We start from the raw sequence: 20,117 nt of genomic DNA, 5'->3' as shown, positions 1-20,117 counted from the left end.
ACCACGTCTAATCACCGAAACTGTCAGAATGGAAGGCCAAGCACTCAATTCTCGATTGGACGATCTTGAAGACAGGTCGAGACGAGACAACCTATTCTTTGGCATGCTGGACTGCCCGACTGAGACATGGGCTCATTCAGAAGACCTTGTTCAAGATGTTTTGCCTCACCTTAAAATACGAATTTCCGACTCGGAAGTTTCTCGAGTGCACAGGTTAGGATCCTACACCGATAAAAAGACTCGACCAAATATAATCAAATTTTCGTCGTCTAAAGTCAGGGATGCAGTCTGGGCGCCGAAATTTAAGCTCATGGGGACTGGCGTATCAGCCAGAGAAGATTTTATTTATTTATTTATTTATTTATTTATTTATTTATTTATTTAGTACATACTGCAGACCACATTGTGGTCCTTGCAGGACGGGCAGACAATTAGTACAAGGCATATACAAAATACGCCCGTATACATTCATAAAATATATAGACTTTACAACGATATATTGCTCACAGAAACACTTAATGAAAATATCAAAACACAATACCTAAATCAATCCATGGTGCAAACGGAACAATGTAAAAAAAAAGCAAGGGAATTGCACATCAAACGCAAGGGAGAGTCGAGGATTTGCCTTGCTCATTCAACAGCAAGGAGAACACATTATATGTAAAAACAAAAAAGACAATAAAAACTTACAAAAACACAGTCACATGTTGTAAGGGGCGGGCAGTGAATTCCATTCAGAAATAGTCCGGGGAAAGAAGGAGAACTTATAGCTGTCTGTCCTAGCATAGATGGGTGTCAGTGTATCCGTACGATGGTGTCGTGTATACCTTGTGGAGAGGCGACTTACATATAGTGAAGGGTCCAGAGCCAATTTGTGATTAATTAGATTATGTAAAAAATCTAGCCTGTGTTTCTGTCTTCTCTGTTCAAGCGAAGGAATGTCGTTAGCCAACATCAACTCTGACGGCGAATCCGAACTTTTAAACTTGGAATAAATAAAACGAACAGATTTTCTCTGTATTCTCTCAAGTTTGTTAACATTGACTTTAGTATAGGGATCCCATGCAACGCAAGCATATTCAAGTTTTGGCCGGATATAGGTTAAGCATGTGAGTAGCTTAACGTTTGAGGGGGCATTTCTTAGTTTGTGTCGCAGATAGGTTAGCTTACGAAAGGCAGAAGAACACGTGTTATCAATGTGAAGGTTCCAAGAAAATTTATTAGTGAACGTTATGCCAAGGTACTTGTAACTCTCAACTTGCTTTAATGGAACAGATCCCATTTGATAAGCGTACTCCAGGGGATTCTTTTTATGCGTTATGCGAAGAGAGACAGTTTTATCTATGTTTGCAGCCATGCCCCATTCTTCGCACCACAAAAATATATTATTCAAGCTAGAGTTAAGTTCCTCCTGATCATCCACGGACTTAATAGTACGAAATACAACGCAGTCATCTGCAAACAGCCTTATTTGTGTTCCTGGTTTTACTACGGTAACTATGTCATTAATATATAAAAGAAAGAGCAATAGACCCAGGACGCTGCCCTGAGGAACACCTGAAGTGACTGGTAGATATCCCGAGTTGTGATCGTCAACTGAAACATACTGTTGGCGATTATCCAGATAGTCTGTAATCCAAGTAATTATGATGTCCGGAAGGTTAATGTTCCATAATTTTAAAATTAGCTTTTTGTGAATTACCCTATCGAATGCTTTACTGAAGCCTAAAAACACTGCATCAATTTGACCGTTGGCATCTAAAGCTTTGGTAATTGAATCAATTATTGTTACTAATTGTGTGGTAGTGAAATAACCTTTTCTGAAGCCATGTTGAGCACTTGTTAGTATGCAGTGTTCATCTAAGAATTCATTAATGCGAGTTGCGATTATGTGCTCGAAACGTTTGCAGCAAGATGACGTTAATGATATGGGGCGGTAATTCTCGAGCAATAATCGATCGCCTTTTTTAAAGACCGGAACAACTCGAGCCATCTTCCAATCCTCAGGCATTTTCGCGCATAACAAAGATGCTCTGAATAATACCACTAAGAACTTGGCAACAGTTTCGGCGTATCGCCTAAGAAACACATTCGGGAGGTTGTCAGGGCCAGGAGTTGTTTTGGTTTTTAAATTGAGCAACATAGACACAATGCCATGGTAAGATACAAAGTTCGCCTCATGCTCTTCAAACCCTGCAGAACTCAAAGATGGGCCTGATCGTGCACGGGAGAATACGCTATGAAAATAAGAGTTAAAATGTTGTGCAATGGCATTCAAGTCGTTAAGAATGGTTCCATTAACTGCAATTTCCGTAATAGCCTTCTTGCTATTGCCAAGGTATCCCCAAAACTTATCCGGTGCGTTTTTTATAGAGTTCGGTAATGTTGTGGAAAAATAAAAAATTTTTGAATCGCGCACGGCGCATGACAGTTTGTTTTGGAGTTCCGTGATAACGACCATGCGTGGATGCTTCTTTTTTATTCGTTTGATTTTGCGCTTTAGTTGTACTATTCCACGCGTCATCCAAGGCGTACTTTTATTGACTTTCTTAGTTTTAGTGGGTATGAATGTATCTATGCAATGCCTGCACATTGTAACAAACGTGGTCCAAAGTGTAGACACATCACTACCATTATCTGCAAAGCGCGTAAGACAAGTTTCCGTGTAGTCAACTATGCTGGCGTCATCCGCTCTGGTGTAATCTTTAAAAGATTTTGATTGTTAGTTTTAGGAACGGTAGTTTTGACAATGGGCAATGAAAGTGCAATAAGGTAATGGTCAGATAAGCCATCTTCGATTGACACGGTATGCTCGGAAAAGGTTCGGTTTAAAAAAATAACATCTAATATAGAACGTGATGACCCTTGCACACGCGTGGGTTCATTAACCACTTGAATAAGATCATGTGTTAGCATAATGTCAAAAATAATGTTAGCATTTGCATCAGCCTTATTGTTTGCTTGGAGGAGCTCCCAATTGACACCAGGCAAGTTAAGATCGCCGATCAAAAAAATTTTCTTATTTTGATACAGAGACATGTGCTCTTTAAGTTTATTCAAGTAGTCTGGTGTAGCATCGGGCGGTCTATAAAATGCGAACAGCACAAAGGATTGACCCCAGCACGATAACTTAACGCATAGGTACTCTAGTTCGGGAGTATCACCGATAAGCGTGGCTCCGATTTGATATTTAACTAGAACCGCTATACCTCCACGTCTGCGCAGTCTATCCTTACGAAATACTTTGTAATTGGGGGGAAAAACAAGTTCATTTGTTATATCGCTGCGCAACCAGGTTTCCGTTATGACTGCGATGCGCGGATTGTGTTGTAGCAAGTGAATTTCTAGGGAATCTGTCTTGTTCACCACGCTACGAGCATTAAAATTCACGATACGCAGACGTTTGTCCTTGGCTGAAACTGAATTGCTATGGATGGCAGGTTGGAAGATTTCTAAACATGAAAGTTCTGAAACATGTCTGGATCATCGGCGACGCTCTTGCCTATTTCTGCGCTTGCGCGTGACGGCGGGTCGTTGGGCGGTATGGTTTTTCTGCGTCGTTTTTTTTAACAGGTATTCTTTCATATTTTTCCTCGCTCCAAATATAAGCTGTACTATTGATGTATAATTTGTCAAAAGCTAAGGAAACTTTATCACCCTTCTCGCGGTTTTCTTTCGCACTTGCCCACAGCTTCCTTCTAACTTCTCGAACTTTTCGCGAATAGTGTTCACTTATTGATGTAGTAGTGCTCTTCAGTTTGTGGCATTGTTTAAAAATTAACGCTTTGTCTCTTGTGTCGAACAATCTCAAGATGACAGGTCGTTTCTTATTCGCAGACGGACGACCTAATCTATGTATTCGTTCAATAGCTATCGGGTTAAGTTGGAGAAGTTCTTGGAAGATACCTTTATTTACAGCTGTTTCCAGTGATTCGCCGTTTTCACTCTCTGCTTCTTTTAGGCCAAAAATAATCAAATTAGGTCTTCTACTGTGGTTCTCCAATTCATCTATTTTCTTTTCAAGGGTCAGACCATCTTCGTTAATATGTGAAAGCCGGTTTTGGTATAAAGTGACCTTGTCTTCAAGTTTCGATAAAGCGTCAACCTTTTTTTCAATTTCAACCAGGTGGTTTTCTTTGATATCCTTAATATCAGCTGCGATTTCCTTAAGTTGTTTCAAGATTTGAGCAACTTCGGGCCCGGGGTTAGTTTCAATGTCCCCTCCTAAAAGCAGCAACTTCCGGAGGCAAAAAACATCAAGCAAGCAACACAGCCATGGGCACGGCAGCACAACTAGAAAAGGATCGCTTGAACGGTAACACTTGCCGTAATCCTTCCTCACCTGCACAAAGAAAAGCAGAGGATTGGACCGCGTTCTTTCGGTGCCACCGTGTCCAGTGGTTGCGTATTCCAAAGGGTGGCCCTTTATACTTGTTTCGCACGGTGTCGTCACTTGCAGAGGCTGCGTGGCGCCCTCTGCGCTTGCTGTTGTTGTATGATGAGGTGCTCTGATGGAGATTATTGGATAGCTACGCGAAACTCGAGGAAGAAACTAACAGAATTTGCAAAGGTAGCCGGGAAGCCGTACTCTCTTCGCATGAATAAACTGAGCATGGATAAAAAAAAACGTACAGTCAACTGCAAAAGTTTACGGGACGCAGGATCTGCCAAGAAGCTGAATTCTTGCGAAGCGTGGTGACACAGCCTTGAATTAAATGTTCCAGCATGTAGTAGCCTTCGCCACCTACACAGTGATTATTAAATACGAAGTGTCATGCCTTAACAGTGCAGGAATTCGCATTTGAAGGGCAAACCGCATCCCGTAAACTTTTGCTGTTGACTGTACGTGTGACAGCATACGCGAAATCGCTTCAGCGCGATCAGCAGATGCGCATGATAGCGTTGGCATTGAAGCTGCACGTGCTGGCACTTCCAGTGCATCATAGCTATGCCCGCCCAGATCCTGCGCAAAAGACGCCTCTATTTTTGTTTTCAATATACGGAGTATTCTGAATAAACGCGTAGAATTGACTTCCGCTATTGATTCCTGCTCTGCTGATATTGTTGGTCTGACGGAGACTTGGCTTTCTGCAAAAGTGTGAAATGAAGAAATTTTGGACTGTGAAAAGTGCTACAAATTTTACCGATGTGATCGTGATTACCAGTATGGTGGTGGTGTTCTGCTGGCAGTTGCCGATAGTCTTGCTTCCGATCTAATTCCAATCGTATCATCGCTTGTGTGTGTGCGCGTGTGCGGGTGTTCATTGATTCTCGCGAAATAATTTTTTGTGTCTGTTATCGACCACCAACTACATCGTTCTACTTCTGTAATGAACTACACGATGTTGTCAATAGGCTGTTCGTCAGATACCCAAAATCGCCCCTCTTCTTACTTGGTGACTTCAATTGTCCTGACATCAGGTGGGAACGAGACTCGGTTTCCTTAAAACACAATTCAGCTGAAAGGAGGAGGAGGAGGAATTAACGTTTATTGTAAGAAACAGTGAGAAAATGTCCTTTCTTCGCCCTAGGTGGGCGGCTCTCTTAGTCCAGAAAGCCGTTGGCCAATGCTGCAGCCCGGGCCCGGTCCACCAGACTTCGCTGATCTTCCAGGCTCTGTGCCTTTAACATTGCCTCCCACGTTTCTTTGATCGCTTGTAGCGGTTCTGAGGCATCATCTTCACTGTTTTCCTCGCGGTGCGGGCACACCAACACCATGTGTGGGAGCGTGTCTGGTACGTCACAATACCGGCATAGGCATGAGAATTTGGTGGGGTGCATTCGGTGCATGATAATTCCTTGTACATACGTATTTGTTTGTAGTCTGCGGAGGGCGGTGGCTTCTTCCTTGCTTAATTTTGGATGAGGTGGAGGATATTGTCTTCTTTCCAGTCGGGAATGTTGCAATATTACGGCGTAGTTGATGGGAATGTCCTCCACCCTCGTCGCTTTCCGGAGACCGTGCGGCAGGAAATACCGGCTGGTATGCTCTCGGGCGACAGCATGTGCTGCATCGTTTCCTGCCAGGTGTTCGTGGCCTGGGGTCCATGCGACGTAGGTGTCGGGTAGTTCTTGGCGTCTTGTTATTTCTTTGAGAATCTTCACTGCTGCGGCAGAAATTCGGCCTTTTCGTAAGTTTCTACATGCCGTTTGCCAGTCGCTCAAGATGATTGCTGTGTCTTTGCATGTGGCGATGCCGAGGACGATGGCCACTTCCTCCGCCGTTTCTGGATTTCTGGCCGGTATGGTGGCAGCGATTAGCTCCTTCCCTTGATTGTTGGTCACGGTAATTGCGTATGCTCTTCCACCTGGGTATTTTGCCGCATCTGTATATCTCGTGTTGGGGTTCTTTGAGTATTTCTTGCTAAGCGCTCTAACTCTTGCTTGTCTTCTGTCTTTGTGGTATGTTGCATGCACGTTGCGAGGTATTGGAGCGACTGAGATAGAGTCACGAAGAAGTGGCGGCAATCGGGCTTTCGCGTCTGAGTCTGCTATGAAGTTTTCGCAGTATGCGAGCTTGCGAAGTACTGCTCTGCCTGTTGGAGTAAGCTTAAGGCGTTCCAGCTGGCTGGCTCTGTGCGCTTCACTCATTTCTTTCCCAGGTGTTATGGAGGCCAAGTTTGAGGAGTGTCGTGGTTGAGGTCGTACTGGGGAGTCCTAGTGCGCTCTTGATTGCTTTTCTGATGATGATATTGAGTTTTTCAATTTCAGCTTTCTTGATGAGTAGATACGGGGTGCCATATGTGATCCATCTTATGAGGAGTGCTTGGATTAATTGGACGGTTTCTTGCTCTTTAAGTCCTCTTCTTTGGGTGGTTATACGCCGAATGAGATGGGTTACTTGTGTTAGGGTCTTCTGAAGCTTCGGAAGTGTAGCTGCCCCAGAACCGTCTTTATGTATTGTGAGGCCAAGGACGCGGAGGGAGCCAACTTGAGGGATGTCGATTCCATTGAGTCTGACGTTGGGAGCTGGAGCGACGTAGGCTGGTGGTCTTCCCCGGGTCCTTGCCTTGAGTATAAGTAGCTCTGATTTTTCGGGGGCGCACTGGAGACCGCATTTTGAGAGGTACTGTTCTATCTGATCGATTGCCTCTTGGAGAGTAGTTTGCTGTTGGCCGGTTGTGGACGCTTTTGTCCATAACGTTATATCGTCGGCGTATATTGCATGACTTAAATCTTCGATGCCATCGAGTCATTGTGGGAGCTTAATCATTGCGAGATTGAACAGCAAAGGTGAAATGACTGACCCTTGTGGAGTTCCTTTGTTGGGCATTTCGAACTTGTCGCTTCGGATGTTGCCTATACCCACCGTAGCCGTGCGATCTTTGAGAAAGTCGTGTACGTATTGGTAGGTCCGGATTCCGCAGTTTGTATCTTAGAGATTTTGGAGGATTGCTTCATGCTTCACATTATCGAAGGCTCCTTTTACATCTATTGTTAAAGTAGAGAACTTCTTGTGGCGTTCTAGGTCGTCCAAGAGGTCTTCCTTGAGCTGTAGTAGTATATCTTTTGCTGAGAGGAGCTGTCGGAAGCCAAACATTGTGTCGGGCATGAGTCCTGAGTCTTCGAGGTATGTGGTGAGGCGATCGTGAACCATGTGTTCGAGCAGCTTTCCAGCACAGGAAGTAAGGGAGATTGGCCGTAGGTTGCTGATTTGTAGTGGCTTGTTGTGTTTTGGGATCATAATTACTTTTGCGTGCTTCCATTCTGCTGGGAGCACACCTTTTTCCCAGCAGTTATTCATGTACTCGAGGAGTCCATTTAGGGCCTTGTCTGGGAGGTTTCGTAGGATCTTGTTCGTCACCTTGTCATTTCCTGGCGATGTGTTACGGGTCAATTTGGCAAGGACGGCATGGAGTTCAGGAATCGTAAAAGGGCTATCGAGGGTGAGATTTGGTTCGCCTTTGTACGGTCGGGGATCGGTAACCTTGGGGGCATTGTCTCCGACAAGTTTAAGCTTCATTTCTTCCAGAATTTGTTTGTTCCTGGATGTGAGTTGATGATTTTCTTGAGGTCATGTCTTTGCTGGGTCTTGGTTCTGGTGGTAGCTAGAAGGGCTCGCAGTATATGCCAGGTCTTCTTCGTGCTGAGTGTGCCTTGAAGTTGGTCGCACAGTTTATGCCAATTCTGCCTGCTGAGCTGATCTCCGTATTCTCCTGCTTGCTTTGTTATGTGAGCGATCCGTCTCTGCAGTTTGCGGTTAAGTTTCGTCTTTTTCCACCGCCTCAGTAGTCCTCTTCTGGCATCCCAAAGATGTAGGAGGTCAGAGTCTACGGCCGGCGTGTCCATCGTGAGTTGGATGACTTTAGTGTGCTTCTGCGCCGTCTTGACCACTTCGGTGAGCCACTCTTCAATGTTTTCGATGTTTTCTTTCATGTCATGTTCTCGGAAGGCCTTCCAATCCGTCAGTTTTGCCGTTCCTGTTCTACTCGACTTCTTATGGTGCAGGATTTCAAGCTGAAGGATGTGGTGGTCGCTGCCGAGATTTTCTTCCAGTCGGGTCCATTCCGCCTTGGATATTCCTACTGTAAAGGAGAGGTCGGGATTTGTATCCCTGGACACACTGTTGCCTATTCGAGCCGGTAGTTTAGGATCATTCCAGAGGGTGAGGTGATTTTGTTGCGCCGAATCGTGCACTTGCGCTCCTTTCTTGGTCGTGTGCTGGTAACCCCATGCTGTGTGGGGGGCATTAAAATCCCCCATTATTACGAGTTTATGTCCTTTAGATAGTTTTCTGGCTTGCGTGATGAAGTTTACAAAGTCGGATAACGGATCCCTGGGTGGGCTATATAAGCATAGTACGTATAGTTATTGGTGTGTCTTCTTCTCAGGTAGCACTTCCACTAGGGTGTGTTCCACGGTTGTTCCTTGAATTGTGTGATCCTGCGTGGTGAGATTTTTCTTCGTCAGGATGGCTGTTCTGTGAGATCCGGTGTGTGTATCCTATCCCTGTATGCGCAGATTGGTGTAATAAGTTTCTTGGATAGCGATGATATCTGGTTGTTCCAGTTTGGTCAGTTCTTGGAGGTTTGTTCGTTTGGATCGGATAGAGCGACAGTTCCATTGCCACAGCTTCATTGGGAGTTGTGGTAATCTCTTCTTGGTATTACTCGCCATCTTGTTCGATATCGTCCTCTTCGCCCCGGGCCATGGATTCCGGTCTGGCTGCATTGTGGAGGTCTTTACTTGCTTTCTTGCGAGCCGTGTCGGTGTTGTTGAGTAGCTTTTCTACTGTGGCTTTCGTTACGTGGTTCTGCTTGGCATGGACATGAAGTTGCTGAGGTCTTGGAGGGTAGCATGGATAGGGGCCAGCTGAGCGGTGATGTGTTGCAGGAGCTGTTGTGTTATCTCCTTTTCAAAAGTGGCAATGGCCTCCTGTATCTGCTTCCGCACCTCCATTGTTACGATTTCCTTGATTCTTTCTTCCGTAAGGGGCGGTGGGATGTTTGGCATTCCTTGAGGTTTCGAGGCTTGATTGGCGGTGTTTTGTTCTTTGCACCTTTGTATGAGCTTGTCTATGAGGGCTTGCTGATTTTGGAGTTGTGCTCGTAGGTCTCGTTCGGTTTCCGTGGGTTCTTGTGCTCGTGTGTTTCCTCCAGCTGCGTCTGCATACGTGACTCGCCTTTGTGGGTTGCGTGTACGGGATCCAGATCGTGATCTTCACTGGGGTCCATCGTTTGCTTGACCACTTGTTGATTTGGAGTCACTTCCGGATCTGCGTGGACTCTGTAGTGAGGTACTGCTTGATTCGGATAGTGCCGGAAAGTCTGAGTCTGAATTTGAGTTACATCTGCGTTGTTGCTCTTGGATCTTGTTTTCCCATTGCAGTCTTATCTTGTACGGTGGTAGATTTGGCTTCAGTTTATGTCGGCACCCCTTCCCTGCTGTCTCATGGGATTGCTGACAGATTTCACAACTGAGTTGGCAGTCATGTTCTCCCGGTTGATTTTCCATCCCGCACATGTAGCAGAAGTTGATAAGGGGTTTCGGGCAGATATCTTGCCGGTGCCCTAGTTCTCCGCAGGTTCTGCAGTATTGCACAGATTTCCTGTATGGTTTGCAGCGGTAGTCACAGCATTTATATATGATGTTGTATGGGACGTGCGGTCCGTCGAAGTAGATGAGTGCTGTTGACGATCTTCCCAGCATGCGTGCTGCGAGAACCGTGTATCTTGCGGATACTCGTAGCCCCTGTAGTAGTTCCTCGCTCGTGCTTGGCGGGATGTTGTAGATTACGCCTTTGCTGATTCTCTCTGGGGTCCTGACATGTGCTTTGACTTCGTAAATGGACCCTCCAAGCTGGATGCTGGTGATCTTGAGGAGCATGTCGTACGCAATGTCTTTGTTTGGTGTACTTGCGATTATTCTCGCATTGTTGCACTTGAATCTGGATGTTGTCGTAGAAGTCTTTCTGGGACAGGAATTTCAGGAATTCAGGAATTCAACTCAACTCAGCTCGTTCACTTTCCCACTCGCATAACTCCCACTTCCGCTAATATTCTAGACTTAATAGTCACCACTGCACCAGACCTAGCTTCCGGCTTAACTCATTCACCGGGAATTAGCTATCACTCTATAATTCCCTTCACTCTACGAGCAAAGGCTTCCAACAAGAAAAAAAAAACTAGGGTCATCCAATACTACGGTAAAGCAGACGTAACTAGAATGAATAGGGAATTTCAGGTCTTTGCTGATCGGTTTCTTGCCGGTTTTGAGCAGCGATCGGTTGAGCACAACTGGTTGCTTTATAAAAACAAACTATTATCTCTTATTGATCGTTTTGTACCTAAAAGGAAAGTTTCATCCAGTACTCGCTCTCCGTGGTTTAATAACACGTTAAAGCGCACGCGCAACGAAAAGAAGCGGATATTTCGACGCGCAAAATTCACAGCCAAAATAGACCACTGGTCTTGCTATCAAAATTTTAACAGAGAATTCTGTACTGCGCTTTCAAAAGCCAAGAAGGAATTCTTTCATAAAACTCTTCTTTTGCTACTTCGTTCCAATCCCCGTAAATTTTAGAGCATTATTAACTGTACTAAAAGGACACATATTCAGTTAATCCAGTCTAATGTTTCAGTAGTTCAAAGAGAATGCTGCAGTGTTCTGAACAATGTGTTTGTTACTCATTTTCACAAGAGGGGTGCCCTCAATATTTCCGCATTTACCAAAAACCAGCTTCTTACCAATGAATTCTATCGCTATTGATACAGTTGGTGTCAAAAGGCTGATTGTAAACTTAAAAGTGTCTTCGTAGGCCGGTCCAGATCGTATTTCATCAATAATGCTGAAATGTACACAAGTTCATTTTTCACTGATATTGTCAAAGCTTCTTCAACAGTCAATACAGATGTCTACACTGCCCTCTGATTGGAAGATAGGGAAGGTGGTCCCTGTGCATAAACCTGGTGATGTACATTCCCCCAATAATTACCGCCCCATATCATTAACATCCATTCCAGTAAAAATCCTAGATCATATAATATACTCGCACCTCATTGAATTCCTTGAGTTCAATTCCTTCTTAAGCATTTACCAGCATGGATTCCGTAAAGCAGTTTACTGCGAAAGGCAATTGATATGTTTTACTAACGACTTGTTTATTAACGCGGATCATTACTTTGATACTAATTGCATATATTTAGATATTGCTTAAGGATTTGACTCTGTCTCACACAATCTACTTATCTTCAAGCTTAATCAACTTAACATACGCCCCAATGTACATGCATGGATTAAGGAATTTCCCTCTAACAGTAGTCAGTATGTGACGGCTAACGACTTCTCTTCGCCTAATTCTGCCGTAACATCTGGCGTCCCGCAAGGGTCCGTTTTGGGCCCTCTGCTCTTCTTGGTTTATATTCATGATCTTCCTAATTGCCTTTCTTCCTCAACTGTCCGACTCTTTGCAGATGACTGCGTGGTTTACCAGAAAATTACTAACCATGACGATTATCTCAATCTGCAACATGATCTAGATAGGGTATTGGAATGGTGCAGTCAATGGCTCATGACATTTAATACAACTAAATGTAGAAGCATGCAAGTTTCTCGCCACAGCACTAACCATTGTCCGCGTACTTACTGCCTCGATAATATTTCATTACCATCCGTTGACAGCTATAAATACCTTTGTGCTCACATTTCTTCTAATCTCTCGTGGAATACGCATGTCGAATATGTAACGAACAATGCCATCGCATGCTTGGTTATCTGCGTCGAAACTTTTTTGATGCCCCATGGTCCCTGAAGTTAACAGTGTACAAAACATTGGCACGTTCTAAACTAGAGTACACATGTGCCATATGGGATCCTACTCGGACTACACTCACTCAAACTCTTGAAGCCATTCAGAATCGCTGAACGCCTTTCATCTTATCGAATTATTGACGTCATTCCAGTGTCACACCTATGAAGCAAACCCTAAACTTGCCTGACCTTTCGTTGCGTCCAAAGTCATCTCGCCTTAACCTTTTTCATAAAATCTATTATTACAACAACGAGCTGAAGGACGTTCTGTTTCATCCGCCTAATTATATATCTTCAAGGACCGATCATCGCTTCAAGGTGGGTCTACCGTCTTGTCGCACAAAATTGTGTAATGACTCTTTTGTTATTAGAACAAGTGTCGCATGGAACCACCTTCCCTCCACAATCGCCAGCATAACTGATGACCACAAGTTCAATATCGCTTTTCAAGACGCCTTGTAATATTTTTTTTTTTTTTTGCTGGACGTCTTGCCATTTTCTCTCCCACTCCCTTCTGTAGTGCCTTTGGGCCCTGAAAGTATTTTAAACAAATAAATGAATCGGCAGCTAACAGTTCGAACGCTTGTCAAAGTACAACAGCCCAGCTCCTATCGTAGCAGAACGGTACCCACGCTGTTATGATCGTCTCGTATGTTTCATTGCTCCTAAACTGCACTTTAGAACTAAAGAATACTGACATAAGGTAACATTAGTGAATGGAATTCTCAGAAGTACACAATTGATCTCCGTGGCTGATCGTAGGCTCAAACACGCGCGCACGCATCGCGCTGCGTGCTCCGTCCGCCTCAACGCCGGCAGAAAGTACGGCCATGGCGGCTTGAATCACTTCGGCACGTCTCACAGAACCGTTTTTCACGTAGAAGGCACGACATCACATTAAATATACCGCACGAGCGCGAAAACAAACGCCAGAAACTACCGCCGGGCGTATACCTGCCATGCAAAACGGAGCGCTCGCCCAAGCCAGCATGCCGACTGCCCATAGATGGCGCCACTGCGTAGCAGTATGGCGGCGCCCATTAAAAAAAACGGGGCATTGGGGCGCCACTGAAAGGCGTGTAGCGGTGGCCGTTCGAACCGCAGGCGGGCCTTGTGCCGGAGTCGTCTGCTACCACTGCAGGCATGAGTGAAGTGTGTGCGTGCGATTTGCCGCTTGTGTGCGTCCCAGATAGTTACTTCTGCGGTGTCAGTGTGCGCGAGGAAATCGCACTGTGCAATAGTGGACATGGGTGCGACTTCCCGGCTGTCTGGGACGACATTGTCTCCTTACGCGCGAAGTGTTTGCCGCAGATGAGCATCAAAAAGTTTGCCTACGAAATGGAGCTCATTGCCAGTATGCCGTTTTCATTATACTGTTCCGGCCGCTAATGGCTTCACTTGTTGGCCCGTGAACCAACGTTCTCTATGCACACACTTACTTCGTTTACATGCGGTGTTTTTTTTTTGTATTGTAGGTTGAGGAAGCGCCGTCGCGCCTGCAAATGATTCGTACAGGTGCGACCACGTGAGAAGCCAGCGACGGTAAAGCTTGAAAACCAGCAAGATGAGCTTGAGAAAAATAGCACATATGGGACTCCGGCAATAATTAAGGGTTGATTGTTTTTATGCTTGCATCTTACCACTGTCTGCAACCATGAATTTTACATGTCCTATCGTTAAACAAACAGAGAATTTTGATGATTTTACGGGAGCACGCGAGTGGGATATCGGAAGACACCATAGCTGAAAATTTGCCTCCCTGGTCAGTCAAGGCCATATTGATTTTATACCTATGTTATTTTTTTTAGTGTCAGCACCATTTTTACTAGTATCACCCTCGCACTGAAATGTCGAATTAAATCACATGTTGTATCGCCTGTTGCAGTGCCTCGAGTCTGAATAGCCAATGCAGCGCTTTTCAATTAGTTAAAGGAGTACGTTGACGCAATATTAACACTTTGAAAACAAATACAAAGAATGGCAATAAATAATTCTTGTAAACAACGTTCTACGTTGAAATTATTTTCAAAGCATAGACAACTAAATTGAAGCAACATGAACATATATTGGCCCATTTCATGTAGAAGAACAGAACAAGCACTCGCTATCACCACTAGCAAGAAAAACCAAAACCAAGAAATGAAACATGAAGATTTCAGAATTGACAATAACGCGTCACACAGCCGGGGTAAAATTAATCTGCATTAGATGCAGACATCCGGGCTTCGATGTTCAGTCGTTTCTCATTACCGCATAGTTATTTTAAGAGGCACTCAAAACGAGGTCAACCCTGTCACTCAAACGAGGTCAATACCCTGTCAACAGCCTTTAATATTCTCACAGCGGCCAGGTTGTACAGTCAACATGCAGATAGCTGAGGCGAGCGTATACCGAACGTTATACGCCGCAGGTTGCATTTCAGGGCCATCGATAGCTAGAGGTACGACCGATTCCGTGCAACGCATGGGTGATCGCGTGGCATTTTTCTGAAGGTGCCGTCACCTGCTTTTTAACACGGAGCACTTTGTTCAAATCGTCTAAACAGAAGGCGCGTTTCGCAGCTTCGCTGCGAATGCTCTGGCAGCTTTTCGCGTCTTTCTCTTATTTTTAAAGGGGGCGAACGCGTCTCATCAGTTACAACAACCTAATGTTTATCGTATCTTCTGGACTGTAGACGAGGCGGTCAAGTTTAAACGACCCGCCGTGGTTGCTTAGCGCCTAAGGTGTCCGGCTGCTAAGCACAACGTCGCGGGATCGAATCGCGGCCACGGCGGGCGCATTTCGATGGGGGCGAAATACGACAACATCGACGTACTTCGACTTAGGTGCACGTTAAAGAACCCCAGGTGTTCCAAATTTCCGGAGTCCCCCACTACGGCGTGCCTTATAATCAGATCATGGTTTTTGCACGTAAAACACCATAACCTAATGATATAATCAAAGTTTAAACCTAGAAGCGCTCACTAAAGGCGCAGGGACATCAAGCAAAAAATAAAAACACAGTGATCGCTGTAGAACTGCAGTACACGAAGCGCGATTGCTTAGCTTTTTTCCGTCGAACAGCCGCGATCCACCGCCACCGTCGCTCTTGCTCGCGAAGCAGCACGGGAAACTAAGCGCGCGCCTGAAGAGTATTCGTACGTGTTAAAGCGCCCAACCACGCAACAGTTGCTTCGAGACATCGCTGAATGCTGAAAGAAGCGTTAAATTACGATCAAGAACGCAAACATGACAGCACGCGCATAGGCGCTGACGGGAACAGTGCTCGCCCGAGCCCGCCTACGCTTCGCAGCCTTGGCGACGGGCGGCGTTGTCGGCGTTTTACGCGTGGCGTATAGTGAAATAACCATTTGTGTAGTATTGCTCTATATTCGCACTTTATAACACAGGCGGTTAGGAGGAGTTTCAACACTGTGTGCTTACCGAAAAATGTATACGTGCACGCAGTTGCAACTCCACAGGGCAATTTCCGAATTTGCCCGTTCCCGTGCGGGTCTTAAAATGGGGCTCGCGCACTTACAAGTAGTCAGCTATTAGCAGATGTCACAGCGAGCCGCTAGCTGGGGGAGCCCTGAGAGCGAGCGGCGCGGAGAGCACGTGGTGACGTAAATGACACGGACGGCACGCCAGCTGACACCCTGCAACAGCTATAGGTCTTTCGACTCAGCGGGGCCGCAGGGAGATACATCTGACGCCATCTTGCATGTATCATTCTCAAACAGGTTCTATAACTCTGTTCAGGTAGTTCTTTGTTTGTTTCTTTTTTTTTCTCATCAGCATTCCCGTTATGTTAACCAAGCAAACAAAGGTCAGTGCTTCAAGGTGATGTCCCGTTTTCTCGCGCTCTGTCCTGCTGTACGTGTCGCACTTTTGGTTGGGTCTGTGCTGATGCAAACTGATTCTATTTTTATTTGCTCTGTATTCTTTCCCGACCGCCAACGACGTCCCAACGTATTCGAGACAACGCGTATCTTCGCGCAAATCAGTCAGCCGCGAAATCGTTAATGGCCACCTCGGCCATTCCACATCCCACCCGGAACAAATGCAACGTGTGCTGCGACTCACATTTCAGCGCCCATATCTCGTAGCGCGCCAGGCCCTTGTACAAAACTAATAGGCTGGATATGCACGCCGGCGAGACTGTTCCTTGAGCCATCACTTCTTGTGCGATGGGCATGGCCAAACGCATGGCGCTCCGCATCAGCTTTGCCAACTGGTCCTCCAAGTTCGCAGCAGGTTGCCGCGTGGCTGCCTCGTCGACTGCTGAAACATTGTGCTGCACCAGCAAAAATAATAAACGTCACAGTAAGGACATGTCAAGAAGAGACGGCGTACAGCAAGGAATAAGCTTCATACACAGTTTCTTTTTTTTTCACTTTCTTTTTGTGCGGCTATGGTGAGACAGAGCACTACAAGGATTAGAAGAGTCACTTGAACAGTGCGATCACAGCAACCCGTCCTGCTTAGTGTGCTTCTAGGATTCATTTTATCCGAGATATAGAATTCTTATTTAATCTCGTCATGCGAAGCAGCTCCGGACGCCTGCGTCTACGTCGTGCATCCACGCTTGTAGCCAACTCCAAACTGCTTTACGAAAAACATGTGAGCTCTTAGAACACACAAGTATCGTCATTGCAAACACGATTGATGCTAACGCTGCCACAGTAATGGTCACTGGGCGCGATCTCGCTCAGCTATATAGGATATGCGCGTGCTGATTTTTGATAAGTAAACTGTTGCTAGGCGCCTAGCACTCCGAGCAACAGTTTGCTTATAGAAAATTAGCACGCGCATTCTCCTGTACCGCGAACGTTCAAGAAAGAAATTACGGCACGTGTTTGACCCCGAAATTCACTGAACGTCTACCATCGTACTGCGGAACTGTGTGGCGTTTCTACAAAGTCAGGCACATCGTGCTTTTTCTTTTGGAACTCATTTTAACGCAAAGCGGTACCGCTTACTCTGCACTTCAGGCGCGTCGCATAGCAACAACTTACTCATAAAAAACCGAGCGCGCATCTTATAGCTGCCTATAAAGAAAAAAAAAATAATAAGTTGCGGGATGCGTTCCAACGCGTCATGGAACACGTCACAAACGTTTCTACCAACAAGATAGATACGTGTCTTGCGGGATATGAAAGGCACGCTCTGTGGCTCGCTGATTTCATGAAAGTGTCGTTCGGGGCGGAAAGGCCCTCAAAGGACTATGTACCTCCATGCCAAAGCGGAGGAGTAAAAGGAGTAACGTGTTTGTGACAGGGCTGTCCAACTTACAAGTTTCAAAGTATGCCAGATACTTCTCCCTGCACAAACCTCTGACCTGTGCCATCTCTGGAGACCGCGCCAGCTGTGGAGAACGGCAATATCAACAAGGCCTGCTCGAAGAGGTATCAGAAGAAAATCAGGAGGAAAAATTCAAGAAGGTATCTGTACATTTATTGAAAACTATATTTCCGTTACTGCATGACGTGATATCCTTATGGACCATTACAAAGCCATACATATATTACAAAGATGTGAAGCCAAGGCTGGTTCTACGGGGCTATTTTCATTAATCTAAGCGGGAATGTATACAAAGGCAAACAAAAAAGCAGCATGTGTAACAGTGGTACGGCAGCCCAAAACGACATGCAGCGAGTGAGCTCGAAAAAGCGATGATGTACATGGATCGTAAAGAATCAAGGGATACTGAAATGAAGAGCTGCAGGCGATGAGAACATTTCCCAAGTATATTGAAACGCGTTCAAGCACCGCGTCTAATTTGTTAGTGATCAGTGTTACATGAGATTTCTTGCTGGGTGAGTTTTAGTTGACGCAAGATTGCTGCTTTTAGCCATCTTCCGCTAGGCAATCGGTTGCCACACGGTTGCAATCGGTTGACGCACGGTAGATCTCTCCATGAATAGCATCACACAAGCGTAAGAGCACGAAAGAGATCATTAACTTGAACGCCTAACTAGTCAATGAAGTGTAAACGCGGTGTCAGCAGGAGCACCGATGCCGAGTGATCACCGCGAACCCCGCACAAGAACTCTGCGTTGTGTGCATTTTTATTTTTTAAGAAACCTACAAGAATCCCTGTCAGCCTTCGACGCTTAACACAAACTGTACAATGACTCCAAGGGAGGATGTCACCTTGTCCAGAGTACAGGAGTTTATTGAGTAGAGAAGTTGCTCGCAGGCCTTTGTAAACAGCCAACGCTCCTAGATTTCTTAGCCGCCTAAGCAGCACGCAGCGGCTAACCCTCTTCCGTTGCCTTCGGCGTCCACTAGGAAACTGTTAGCGGATGCTAGTGTATGAAGTGCCAAGTGCGTTTCGACAACTGAATTTGCATTTGAGGACGCGGTTGCATGAGTTGCAGCCATTCATAGTTGCAGCGCTTTCGACTATACTTTTATACGTTAGATAGAGATTTATGCAGTTATAATAGGTTCAACAATGTACGGAGACACGAAATAATTAATTACTGGAAAGTAGGTTTTTCAAGTCCATGTGTTAAACTACGAGCACCATGTGTCTGTATGTAAAATATGGAAACGGCTGAAGTCAAAATTTTGCCTATGCACTTAAGTACGCACGTGGTAGCTTCAACGTGTTATCATTGAAGCAGCTTTCACAAATTATTTGATTCAGTGTTCCTCAGGGAGGTGGCGAAGGGGCAGGAGAACGCGGAAGAAATTCGGGGAGAATGTGTTTCGCGTTCTAAGCAGACAGCCACGACCCGGGCTACCAGTAACCTAGAGCTACCTAATTCAAAGAGGCAGAGAGCATGAGACATAGAAAGACAACGATAATGTTTCCAGACATCTTAATGTGTTTTGCAGGTGCTTCAGGAGACTCCATATCGCATTGTCCACGCTTTCCAAACGGGCCGTGAAGGCTTCCCTAATACTGACGATGTGATGCCGTCGTACAGAAGACGACCAGGCTATGATAACTTGGATATCTTCCCACGATTGTCCTTGGTACTTCATAGCTTTGGCGGATCAATCTTTTTAGCGGATTAACAAATATTCATTCATCAGTTTAGCCTTTAATCGATTAATCGCTTTCGAGGCAGTATTCTTCACCGATTAATCGAAATTTTTGCCGCGCACATTTAACAAGGTTGAAACAAAGTTATTTATTTTTGTAGGACCCTATTTATTGTTTGAGAGGTGGAACCACGTTTGAAATAGGAGTGTATAAGCGTTTTATAAACGATAAAATTTAACTTGAATTCAACTATGGAGTTTTATGTGCGAAACCCACGATTTTATTATGAGGCACGCCATAGTGGGGTACTCTGGAAGAAGTTGGACCACCAGGCAACTTCTAACGTGCCCCCACTGCAGGGGACACGAGGGTTCTTCCATTTCGCCCCCATTGAAATGCTAAGGTGGGAAATGCAGCCGCCGCCGCCAGGCTTTCCACCCGCGACCTCGTGCTTAGCAGAAGATCACTATAGCCGCTATAAACCACCACGGCGGGTAATCTTTAACTTGTTAAATACTAAATAGAGCTGGCACAAGTGCACTTCGAAAGCTAAACAATATATGTTATGAAATGGCACTTCGTGCAGAATTAAATCATATACATGGCACTAGTGAATCCCGGTAGAGTACAGTTAAACAAGAAATAAGGAAAATGTCAAAAGTGAAATGTGTAAACCAACTGAAGCATGCAAGAAAACGCACTGTACACGGGCAACATAAGGCTACTGGTTTAAGATTTTCAACCATGTGCTCTTTCCTACCGAGTGAGAAAATGTCAACTGACTGGGATATTTGGGCAAAGCGACACCTTCTTTGAATGGCCACACAACCAGCATGCGAGAATAGATGCTCGGATGCTATAGATTTGCTGTAATCGACACGAACTCCAT

General features: G+C 45.3%; 1 protein-coding gene across 1 annotated transcript in view; it reads right to left on the bottom strand.

Moving 5' to 3' along the window:
• Positions 1-17,581, bottom strand: part of LOC140219337 (uncharacterized) — a 139,005-nt gene extending 121,424 nt beyond the window's left edge. The window contains exons 1-2 of the mRNA XM_072289112.1: positions 17,573-17,581; positions 16,318-16,528 (exon numbers count right to left, since the gene is read on the bottom strand). Of these exons, the coding sequence (XP_072145213.1) occupies positions 16,318-16,528; positions 17,573-17,581 (220 nt within the window). The remainder of the gene's footprint in view (positions 1-16,317; positions 16,529-17,572) is intronic.
• Between the last annotated feature and the right edge of the window lie 2,536 nt (positions 17,582-20,117).

This window comes from Dermacentor andersoni, chromosome 1 (genome assembly GCF_023375885.2).
Source record: "Dermacentor andersoni chromosome 1, qqDerAnde1_hic_scaffold, whole genome shotgun sequence".
Taxonomy (NCBI): domain Eukaryota; kingdom Metazoa; phylum Arthropoda; class Arachnida; order Ixodida; family Ixodidae; genus Dermacentor; species Dermacentor andersoni.
The sequence above is the reverse complement of the archived record's forward strand: the minus strand, read 5'-3'. Positions and strand labels throughout refer to the sequence as shown.